This window comes from Triticum aestivum, chromosome 2A (genome assembly GCF_018294505.1).
Source record: "Triticum aestivum cultivar Chinese Spring chromosome 2A, IWGSC CS RefSeq v2.1, whole genome shotgun sequence".
NCBI classification, from domain to species: Eukaryota; Viridiplantae; Streptophyta; class Magnoliopsida; order Poales; family Poaceae; genus Triticum; species Triticum aestivum.
Window position 1 is genome coordinate 52020602 of NC_057797.1, and position 12747 is coordinate 52033348.

Genomic DNA, 12747 nt, shown 5'->3' on the forward strand with positions numbered 1-12747 from the left:
CCCCGGGACCCTTCCGGTGGTCCAGGTACAATACCGGTGACCCCGAAACTTGTCCCGATAGCCGAAATAGCACTTCCTATATATAATTCTTTACCTCCGGACCATTCCGGAACTCCTCGTGACGTCCGGGATCTCATCCGGGACTCCGAGCAACTTTCGGGTTACCACATACTAATATCTCTATAACCCTAGTGTCACCGAACCTTAAGTGTGTAGACCCTACGGGTTCGGGCGACACGCAGACATGACCGAGATGACTCTTCGTTCAATAACCAACAGCGGGATCTGGATACCCATGTTGGCTCCCACATGTTCCACGATGATCTCATCGGATGAACCATGATGTCAAGGACTTAATCAATCCCGTATACAATTCCCTTTGTCTAGCGGTACGATACTTGCCCGAGATTCGATCGTCGGTATCCCGATACCTTGTTCAATCTCGTTACCAGCAAGTCTCTTTACTTGTTTCGTAACACATCATCCCGTGATCAACTCCTTGATCACATTGTGCACATTATGATGATGTCCTACCGAGTGGGCCCAGAGAGGCCTTTCCGTTTACACGGAGTGACAAATCCAAGTCTCGATTCGTGCCAACCCAACAGACACTTTCGGAGATACCTGTAGTGTACCTTTATAGCCACCTAGTTACTTTGTGACGTTTGGCACACCCAAAGCACTCCTACGGTATCCGGGAGTTGCACAATCTCATGGTCTAAGGAAATGATACTTGACATTAGAAAAGCTTTAGTATACGAACTACATGATCTTGTGCTAGGCTTAGGATTGGGTCTTTGTGCATCACATCATTCTCCTAATGATGTGATCCCGTTATCAATGACATCCAATGTCCATGGTCAGGAAACCATAACCATCTATTGATCAACGAGCTAGTCAACTAGGGGCTTACTAGGGACATGGTGTTGTCTATGTATGCACACATGTATCTGAGTTTTCTATCAATACAATTCTAGCATGGATAATAAACGATTATCATGAACAAGGAAATATAATAATAACTAATTTATTATCGCCTCTAGGGCATATTTCCAACACCCACTGCCCCGTCACCATCCAGACCCCGATCCCCGCTCCCAGCGCGCCGCCGCCGCCTGGCTCCCTCCCCAAGCGCGCCGCCGCCGCCTGGCTCCCTCCCCCAGCGCGCCGCCGACCGGCCCCTCCCCCAGCGTGCCGGCGTCCGGCCCCTCCCCTAGTGCACCGCTGACCGGCCCCTCCCCCAGCGAGCCGCCAACTGCTCGATCTTCCTCCGTCCGCGACCCTTCTGCCGTCCGTCTGCGACCCTTCTCCTTGTCCGGCCGCTCCCTTCACTCCCTCCACCATGCTCCGCCTGCTGTGTACCACCATCGAGCGCGTAGGCCGCCCATGCCAACAAGCCACCATGCTCACCACCAAATAGGCCCCTGCTGGATCCCCACCGCCAGGTAGCCTGACCAGCATCGGGTGGTCACCTTGTCCTAGATCTAGGTGGTGGTCACGGCCAGGATACAGCTAGCTCACGGGAGGGGTCGCCGGTTTTGTGAAGTTCAAGTTTCAAAGTTCTGCAAGTCCAGTGAAAAATTATGTAAGTTTGGTGCGTGTGCTGCTGCAAATCTGAACTTATTGTCCACGCATACTAGTACTGATGAATATCGAGTTGATGAAAATGTACTGATGAATATTGAAGTCTCAGCATGTGCTGCCCTGATCTATTATATAACTCATCTCAGCGTGTACAAGCCAACCTGCATGTTAAAGATCAACCATAGGACCACATGATTTTGGTTTTCTTGTAAAATGGTAGTTGTAATGACAGGTAGAACAACACCAAATTGCCCATATTTATTATCAGGTCCACAAGTGTATTTTCATCTGATTATCTTGTTGTAATTCGAGCGTAACATACTATCATAATCTATGTACCAATTTTCATTTAGCTTCAAACTTGAATACAGTAGTACAGAAATGTCCTTCAGTCAGCTCGTCATACTTAATGGGAAATACAGCAACCACATCAACACTTGCGAAAACAAGTCATTTGACACTTCATTTGATCTTCGAAATGCACAGCAAAGGCCAGTAAACCATAGTGAAAGCTAAATAACTTTTTTGGAACTGAACCTAGTCTTTACATCTCATCCAGATAGAGATCATAGAACAAGTAATCACTCCTATAGAAGATCATCCAGCCTCTAGGGATTAATTAGTTCTCAAAATTCATGTTGAACAAGCACGAATTCCCAGTCCTACCTTATATTTGAGCAATCAATATGTACAACAATTGTTAACCAGCGCTGCAATTGTAAGTGATGTCCCACTAAGAAGTTGCTCAAATAAAAATGTGTTATCTGATCCCTTCCTAATTTTGCTACTTGAATGCATTTTATTTTGTGATTTCTAGTCCTTTTTAAGATTCAGGTGATTTACTGCCATGGGAAGAAATGCTGAAATATCATCATCGTAACGAACTATCATCTATTTTATTTCCTGAAACACAAACTAAGCTGTGCTAGTTCAATATGTGAATTCTCATCGGTACATGGCTTCCTCCGTCACGTGATCAATGATAGGAGCTCGCCGATTATGGAGGATGTGGAGTTCCACTACCATTTGCAGCTCCAGCCGCGGTCCGGATCATACTGAGGCTCTGGACCCTCCCTCATAAACTCACCTCGAGGATATCTATTTTATTTCCTGGAACACAAACTAGGTGTGCCAGTTTATTATGTGAACTATCATCAGTTTGTGAAAAACACATATGACAGTACTTTGTGTGTGTGTGTGTGCAAAATAAAACCGAGTGTTTTTATTGTACAACGGTTTTGCACCAAAAGGTTATTATGATGCGGGTGGCTACTGTTGCAGTTTTTCAGAATGATGAACCCACATTGATGTAGGCGCTCATGAGTAGAGGCAGCCAGGTAGACATGAGCATGGCCTTCACCGCCGGCGCACTATCCGTTCACGGTCGATAGACGAGGCTGTTCAATGACACAACGACGAGGTTTGTTATCAATTCTAGTTTGCTCAAGCATAGGGAGGGATTGGCCTGTTATCTATGGATCACTAGGACAAGACTACTTGTAACTTAACTTATTATGTCAGTTCTAGTGCAGCGATAGTGAAGGTACAAATGTACTGAATGATCACACCTTTAATCTTTTCATTTTGTGAACACACATCAGTTCAGTATGGAAAAGGAAAATAAAGTAAGTTAACTTTGCCAAAGTGCATCAGCTCCTGAATTCTGTGTGCATGCAAAGTGGCGTGTGATGGGATGTGGCTTGTGGCTGGGTTAATTAGCTGGGTCTGTATAGTTTAGGACATGAAGAGTCTGATTTCCTTTGTGTTTCCATCTTCTTCATATAGCACAAATAAGTACCTGTCATTGTTCTTGAGAATGAGCACCATACTGTCACTTTGGTTAATGAATTTTCTAGAAAGTTCTCTGGGAATTTTAATGTAGAACTGCTGCTAACTTCACAATTATACAGATCATGCATGCTATCTAATGATCCATCAACTGAAGCAATTTCGAATACAGAGAGGCAAATACACAGGATTCCAAACTAATAGATACCAATGTTCTTTTAGCACATTGCTAGTAGTTGTATCAGTTACCTTTCTTTTGGAGCTATGTAATTGATAAATAACCAAGAGGGAAAGCACACCCTCACAACCGCTCGCTGCCCCCACGCGTGGTTGCTTTCCTCCTCCCGTGCGTGTATGCCACCTCAGCTGCTACAAAATTCTTGTGTGGGTCGCCGTGCCCCACTCCGGCGTGTGTCACCACCGCCATGACCTCCCCCGGCCAGCCCCCACAGCCTATCTCAATGGTGCCAAGCATGCCCTCGAGCCGGTCCAGAACCACCATGACATCCAGCACCGTTCCCATATATATGTGAGGTGCTCGTGTGTGGGGCCGTTGGGGTGTTGCATCTACGGCGAGGTCGTCGTACTGCACCAGCTCCATGACACTAACCTCATCTCTAGTTTCTCTTCTATACGACCTATAGGAGTTCTTCGATGGAGGTTCAACAAAATGACCAGCATCAGTTCATGCCTCCGTCTTTCTTTTTCCTTTCTTGGGTACTTTTCTCTCATTAATTTATTTCTCCCTCGGAACTGCAGCAAGAGGGAGATTGGCGGCGACAACCTCTCTATCTCTTTCTCTCTCAAGGACAGCAAGAGAAACAAGCTGCAGTTCTACTATTTATCTATTGCTACTGAATTGAAGCATGTATTACTACTGAGCTGAAGCAATGTAGTCCAGTTTGTTAAAATTACGCATGCTAGTCCAGTCCTATTCACTATTATTATATAGTCCTGATGTTAAGTTTTATTTCTATTGCATCAGGTTCTTTCAGCTGGACTGTTTCATTCCAAGTTTGATAGGATAATGAGGATTAGTCAACTTCCAATGGTTACTTCGCAAGTGTTGTTCTTTGTATTACTTCATGGGTGATAGGGAGATTCACAAGTCATTGTTGTCCACATCATCGCCACAAGGAAACACCAGCATCGCTGCCAACTACACGCACATCTTTGGCACGTAGGTTTTTGCACTAAAATGTTTAAACTATTGCACTGAAAGTTGTGGCCATTTAATGAAAAATCTTTTCTATAGAACTAGCTTCTAAAGTTGTACCGCGTGGACACGTCCCACTCCAATGGTATGGCTTATGCTTCAGTGGCAAACAGTGGAGCCTACTGGAGGAGTCATGGGGTCGAGGACCTCCTGCTCAACAGTATAACTTCTTGTTTTGTGGCCGGTCGCTCAAGAAGCCGAGTGCAGGCCGCAGTAAGTACATGATTACTAATATTAGGATAAGTATGTTCCCAGTAAGTACATGAGTATTAATTAGCAAGTTTGATTGCTTCTGAAAGCTGAAAAATGTCAGCTTGTACTGATGCATTCCAAAAATGTGTTGTGTTTTCAGGAAAAAACATTTGTCGGGTTTTTGGTGGCCAAGTATTATTGATATGGAGATGAATAACTATGCGGATGCGCTCCTGTTGTTTTTCTGGAAAAAACAAGATGCCATGTTTACACATCCATATTTAATTTTGGAAGGTTCACACATCCATATTAGAGAGACTCATCAGAAATAATTTTGTAAGGTCTGAAAAAGCAATTGCTCAGTACATCACAACAGCTCTTTGATGCAAAAAGGATGGCTCTTCTCAAGTCAGCAGCTAACCGAACTGGGTCAGTTTTCAGAAATTTATTCTAGTTTCAAACGATGGTAAGATTCTGATTAAGACTTTTGTCCATTCCAGCAACTTTCGGGTAGCTCAGTCAAATATGGCAGTTGTGCAGTGGTTTCAGTTGAGAAATCAGGAAGGTGTAATGCATACTGTCTTCTATAATTCATTTCACTAAATGATTTCTTCACCTGTTAGTTGTTTCCTAATTATCCTAATTCCTAAATGTTCTACTCAACTTCAGCGCCATGCTCAGTCCAACCCTGTGGCTTCAGGGTGGCCGAGTTCATCGCGACCATTAGTTCGGAGACCTGCGTCACTGCGCATGTCGCTACCATGGCCACCTGTGTCACTGCGAGCTTCGTCAACAGCCTCCTGCACAAGGAAAAGCAACAAGAGTAGAGGCGTCTGAGATGCTCTGTTCTAGCGAGGTGGCTGATTATGTTTGTCAGTTTGTAATACTTTGGCCGCAATGTACTTATGTATCTTTTTCTGGCCGGAGCACGACCAGAGCTTATGTTAGTACGTACTTTGATTGTGATGGTACAACAAACTCTGTAAAAACACCAGCAATCCATTTTTATTGGCACTTACCTTTTATACAATTCACGTGGATTGTGCCCCTATTACCAACTGTGGTGCTCACCATTTTATTTTAGTTTATCAGTTTGTAATACTTTAAAAAAGAGGAGGTAAAAGTGAACCATTCGGTTTTGTATTATAAAAAGTGTTAATGTGAGAAACTTCAAAAACATCTTGTTTAATAAGTTCTGCTTGTTCCGTGTATAGTATATATTGAGCTAAAAATGATATGTTTCATACATTCTCATCGATCTCGTTGTAATCGTCCTTGTTTTTGTGAGTTTCCTGATGCAAGTTTTGTGGTCAATCCAGATAGGAGAAGGTGATCTGTCTAAAGTGTTATTCTGTGATGTTGACGTCCAAGTTGTAAAAGTTCAAGCAAAAAGAAACACCATGCAATTCAAATGGTAAAAGTGCTAGTCTTAAAATAAGAGAAGTTCAGAACATCGTTGTAAAAAAATGTTTGGTTAGAAAAAAGAATATAAAACACATTTTCTTTTTGAAAAAAATATCATTCAGTACGATGATACAAACCATGCAAGTACAGGGCGACGATACAGTAAACCGTTGAAAACTTACGAGCAAAAAACATTACCCAAAAACAGAGCAAAGTCTAGTTAGTGAAAACACGCTTAGTACAAACCCATGCAAACATCAGTACAAGTACTTTTTTCTCGGAACAGTTCAAAATTACTCTACAAAAAATAGCTCAATACAAACACACACATATATTAGTACGAGTACTCTGTTTTTCAGACAGGAAAAACAACATGATCCGTCTTGCCTATTCAAAATTACTCTTAATCGATTGAGATTTTGAGAAAATGTTCAACATGACTAAGTTTAGCATTTTCGGTAGCTTTCCAATGGTATATTATTTGCCTCATTGCAATAAACTTTTTAACAAAATCATCGTTCTAAACCAATTTTAACCGTATTTGAATTCGTATTTAAACCGTAAGGAATTAGAAAAAACTTTCTATAGGCAAAAGTTGCGCATTTTCCATAGCTTTCCAACACCGTATCATTTGCGTCAATCCGACAAACCTTTTGCAAAAAAAAAGCGAAAATAAGTTTTGCCAGAATTTCATCATTATTCAAATTACTTTTAAATCATATAGAATTTGAAAAAATAGTAGATATATGGAAGATGTGGATTTTCACAAGCTTTCCAACGCCATCTCATTTGCTCAATTCCGATAAACCGTTTGAAAATTAAATCCAAAATACGATTCGTGATTTTGGTTTTGAAAAAAAATGGTTTTTTCAAAACTGCTCTTAAACCATAAATTTTTTGCAAAAACAAATTATGAGATTGTAATGTAGATGTTAAGAGCTTTTCATTAATAAATTAGACGCCCCATTTCGACAAAAAAAAATTGCAAAAAAATTTGAACTAAAGAAGACGATTTTTAACAGAAACAGAAAGTATCAGTTCAACCGCTCGCATTTCATCAGTTCAACCGGTTGAATTCATCAGTTCAAGTAGGGTAACAGAATAATATTCTGTTACGCTTACCAGAATAGCCCAGATGTGTGTGTGTCTATATATATATATATATATATATATATATATATATATATATATATATATATATATATATATATGGACAAATGTTTCCTACAAGCAGTGATAGTTACCACCACTTGCGTTTTGTATGTTGTATATAGTATCTGTCGAAACCGAGAGTACGTACGTGTAGTATGTAGTATATAACAATGTTTAGGTAGTATATATACTAATTTTTAGGTAGTATGTATCATATTTTGAGTATGTTCTTTTTTACGTACTAATATGTACGTATTTCACAAATATAACAAAAATTATGGACTCATATATAATTTTTTCATGTAACTTGTTTTGAAATATCATAGATATAGTGTATGAAAATATTTAAAATAATAAAATAGTATATATAATACCGCATGGTAGTATATGAGATATGTGGGGTAACTATCACCGGGTGGTAGGATGAATTTTCCCTATATATATATACTATTCATCAACCAGGATGCAGAATAAGTTATTCTTCACTCGAGGTAATCTTACGATCATTTCATAATTAAATTACATTTTGAATTCAAATAGTTACATTCCTATTGATTCACTACATAAAATTTGATATAAGAAAATAAAAATGTAAGTCATAAGACAAGAAAATTTGCAGTTTATGTGTATTTTAGACTATGTTTTTATGTTTGTAATTTTACATAACATAAAATATTTTTTATAGCGATTATATATTTTCTTACGGTCCCTTTTTACGTCGGAAATAAGACAAAACTTACGGAACGTAAATTTACGGTGCATTGATGGTAAAATAGAGGGGGGTGAAGAATAACTATGTCTCACCCAGGGTGACGAATAGCGCGATATATATATATATATATATATACCAGAAATTATATTTATATATATGTATAACGTGTACAATATGTAGTATCCCCATCCCGGCGCCGGCTCGTGCCACATGGTGGCCATTTAGTCATGGTTCGTGTTGAACCGGTAGTCCCCACCCTTTAGTGTCGGTTACAGAACCGGCACTAAAGGGCCTTACGAACCGGTGATAATGCCCGGTTCTGCACTAGTGAATCGATGCAGTGGCCAGGGTAATCCTCCTTTTTTGAAGAAAAGGAACTCTGAATTTCTTATTCCTTGTTAACCCTCTGAGCAGTGCCATTTGAGATTGGTGGATGCATGGTGAAAGAATCATGATTATATTAGATCACAACTAGCTAGCTAACAGCCTAGCAGCATGAGCTTAGAAAATAAAAATGCCTTTGTTATAGACGGACCCATACTAGTGAGGTACGTAGTACAACGCATCAGCTCGCTCTCATGTGTGTATTTACTATTTAAGCGAACACTAGCTGCAGGCGATGGACACAGATAGCTCGCTCTCGTCCACTAACAAAAACGATGGGCAGTTCATCAATGTGGATGCGTCTCTTGTTTCCCGCGCTGCTCGTCGCAACAATGTCGGCCCCCGTGGCGGATTCCCTCACCGTGTCGCCGGGATGTGTAGGTAGATGCGGCGACGTCGACATCCCCTACCCCTTCGGCATCGGCAGCGGCTGCTTCCGCAAGGGCTTCGAGATCTCCTGCGTCAACAACACCATGCCGGTCATGGCGGGCACCACCCAGCGGGTGCTGAACCTGACCCTGTCGCCGCGTCCCGAGGCCCGGGTGATGCTGCCGATTGCGTGGCAGTGCTTCAACTCCACCGGCGACGTCACCGGGGACTTCGACGGCAAGGTGAACATGAACCCAGAAGGCGTGTACCGCATCTCCAGCGAGCTCAACCAGCTCGTCCTCCTTGGCTGCAACACCTTCGCCCAGATCAAGAGCGGCGTGAGTGGGCGCTTCAACTACCAGTACTACACGGGGTGTGTGGCCTTCGCCAACGACTCCAGTTTGCCGCAGGATGGCGCGTGCAGGGGCGTCGGCTGCTGCCGCATCGACATCCCACCGGGGCTCACCGACAACGTGATCGACTTCGAGTCTGGCGGCTCCTGGACGCACGAAAACCAGGAGTTCTGCCCGTGCGACTACGCTTTCATCACCAACAGGGGCTACTACAACTTCCAGAAGGCCCACCTTCGTCACATGGACGTGAATACCAGCATGCCGCTGTCGCTAGACTGGGCCATCCGTGACAATGGCAGCCTATCGTGCGCCGCGGCGGCGACCAAGCCGGGGTATGCCTGCATCAGTCGCCACAGCGAGTGCGTCGTCTCCGCCAATGGCCCTGGCTACACCTGCAACTGCACCACAGGCCGCGAGGGCAACCCCTACGTCGTTGACGGGTGCACCGGTAACTACCACACTCGCAAGCCGCAACTCAACTCTGTCTGTCTCAGCAGTTTTCCATGCATGTGCTGATGAGTATTTTCTGTGTAACATGTATAGACATAGATGAATGTGCACCTCAAGCAGGGTATCCTTGCCGGGGTACATGCAAGAACACCGACGGTTCATACGAATGCACCTGCCGTCCTGGTTATCAGAGCAATGACCCATTTTATGAACGCTGCACCCCCAGGTTCCCGTTGGCAGCACAGATTTCCATAGGTAACATCTCACACAAGTTTCTTCGTTTCAATATATCTGCTTTGTTCATGTGTTTCACCAACTACATCTTATTTTTGCTCCAGTCCGTAGATTAATTGGACAGTCAATACTATAGTAATGGAGCTTTTTATACATACTAGGAAACATGCCCTTGCATTGCAACGGGAGAAAAACAATCACATAACGTCTCGCATGGCAAAATTGATACATTGTGACTTGTGGATCCCAATTCATGGAAGATCCACCCTTTAATATTAGTAATAATATCTCTTGTCGTCACACACAAAATCTTGGATTATGAGCAGTCGATTGTTCATTAGGACTACAGACAGGCAGGATGACCGCAATAGAACGTTAATGGTTGGTGTAAAGGCCCTTCCCAATGTCATTGCACACTAAGACTACCCATAGTGGCGAGTAACAGTTACTTATTTGTTTCAAGAAGATACGATCCCTTTCTCTTCTTCTTGATTGTTGTTCCACCTAAGCTAATTATCTGACGTGGCTGCTTTAGATACGATCCGAAGTGGAGCATTGTGAATGCCCTTATGGACTGTATCATGTCTGCTCTGATTTTTTTTCTCAGATTAAAATACTAGAAACTTTGAGCAATTAAATAGTGATTTTTGTTTCGTTGTCTATGTAGGTGTAGTAGGTGGGATTCTTCTCATAGTCATTATGACATTCACTATCATTATTATCAAAGAGAAGAAGAAGATTCATGACACATACAAAAGGAATGGTGGTCCTGTATTAGAGAAAGCTCGGACTATAAAGCTTTTCAAAAAGGTTGACCTGCAGCAAATTTTTAAAAATGGCAAACTAATTGGAAAAGGTGGCTTTGGTGAAGTTTACAAGGGCCTTCTCGGTGACGAATTGGTTGCGGTAAAGAAACCGATTAGTGGTAATGTGCTAGAGAGTAAACAATTTCCAAATGAAGTCATCATCCAGTCTCAAATAATCCACAAGAACATCGTTAGGCTCATAGGTTGTTGCTTAGAAGTGGATAGCCCCATGCTAGTGTATGAGTTCATACCCAGAGGAAGCATGGATGACATTCTTCACGGGGAGGAAAAGAAGCCTCTCAGCTTGGATGTACGTCTAAATATTGCTGTAGAATCAGCACAGGGTCTAGCTTATATGCATTCTCAAACCAATAAAGTAATCTTGCACGGTGATGTTAAGCCGGCAAACATACTCTTGAACGATGAGTTTGCCCCCAAGATCTCCGACTTCGGCATATCAAGGTTGATTGCAACAGACAAGGAACACACTGCATTAGTCATTGGTGATAGGAGTTATATGGATCCAGTGTACCTACAGACAGGCATGTTAACCGCAAAAAGTGATGTCTACAGTTTTGGAGTTGTGATCCTAGAGCTTATCAGCAGGAAGAAGGCCACTTACTCTGAAGATAACAGCATAGTGAAGAGTTTCCTTGATGTTCACAAAGACAGGAAGAAATCAACTGAGTTATTTGACACAGAAATTGCAGTAGAAGAAGATTTGGACCTTCTTGTCAGTCTGGCAGAGCTTGCCGTGGATTGTCTTAACCTTGATGTGGATCAAAGGCCGACAATGACTGATGTTGCGGAGCGTCTTGTCATACTGAAACGTTGCCGTAAACCGTAAGGCAATTAATTCCGTTTGGAAACATGTAATCCTGCCGCACTTGTCACATAGGTTTGCTTTCTGCAAATAAACCTGACCATGTAGCGTGAGCTTGTTCACGTCCTGGCCAGATTAGTAGCTAGGTAGTTTTGCACGTTGCTACATCTAGCTCGTGGGATGGCACAAGCAGCGGCTGTAACGGCATAGTCTTGGTTTGCTTTCTGCAAATAAATCTGACCATGTAGCGTGAGCTTGTTCACGTCTTGTCCAGATTAGTAGCTAGGTAGTTTTGCACGTTGCTACATCTAGCTCGTGGGATGGCCCGAGTAGCGGCTATAACGGCGTAGTCTTGAGGGTGGTCAAGGGACGTGGGATGGCACCTCCAGTTAGATTGGTCATGGCACAAGTTTAGCATCAATATGTTAAGTTGTTTGAGCTGTTAAAATAAACGAGAAACAGAAAAGGCTGCACAGTTCACGCAGCACAAAAGAACTTCTCCCGAGTGTGTTCATGTGTTCATCGTGTGAGCTTCTCCCTTCCTCTGCTACAACAAGTGGCATAGAGCCTCCGATCACGCAGCGCAAACGGTTGGATTTTTTTTCATCACGGTCAGTTTTGGACTGAATATTTAGATTCACCTATGCATGGACCAGTTTCGCAGTTTTTTCCATGACGGATCAGCTTTTTGATTTTTTTTTGTTAGGCACAGATCATGCATGCATCGGTAGAAATCTTGTCAACCGGAATCACATGATTGTTTATATATGGCTTCTGATTTCTAGTTAAATCTAAGCTGTAGATTACAAATACAATGGTTAAGATAATTTTGGTGATGCGGTTCGTTTGTTGAAAGCTGAAAATACAAACCGTATGTTACACTTGTGGATGTCATCAATGAGGTCATTGTATCAGAACCGGCCGGAACGATCAGTTTTTTGTACAAACATCCTACGGGATGTATTCCCTGCACACAAAAAAACTGCTTTACACGTTTAAGTAATTAGAGAGTCCACGTTTGAATGAAAAAAAATTAGCTAGCTGGTCTACTCTTTTATTTTCAAATGGACTCAGCTAGCTAGGTCATGTAAGTATCTATATCTATTCTATACTATTATTAAACAGTCAAACTAATTCTTTCTTAACGCCACACGGTAGATGTACACGGTTTGATACGATTAGGATCTAATGACTAGCTTTAACTTAATCTTTTATCTGATGTGCACTTAGTAATTTAGGTTGGCTGAACGTGCTTCACCGTGGAGAAATATACTCCCTCC

General features: G+C 42.3%; 1 protein-coding gene across 1 annotated transcript; it reads left to right on the forward strand.

Annotated features, from left to right (window-relative positions):
- Nucleotides 1-8716: 8716 nt before the first annotated feature.
- Nucleotides 8717-11729, forward strand: LOC123184658 (wall-associated receptor kinase 2-like). The gene is made up of 3 exons (XM_044596741.1): nucleotides 8717-9602; nucleotides 9698-9859; nucleotides 10506-11729. The coding sequence occupies exons 1-3, from the start codon at nucleotides 8723-8725 to the stop codon at nucleotides 11489-11491; spliced, it is 2028 nt and encodes a 675-aa protein (XP_044452676.1). The 5' UTR covers nucleotides 8717-8722; the 3' UTR covers nucleotides 11492-11729.
- The last annotated feature ends 1018 nt before the right edge of the window (nucleotides 11730-12747 follow it).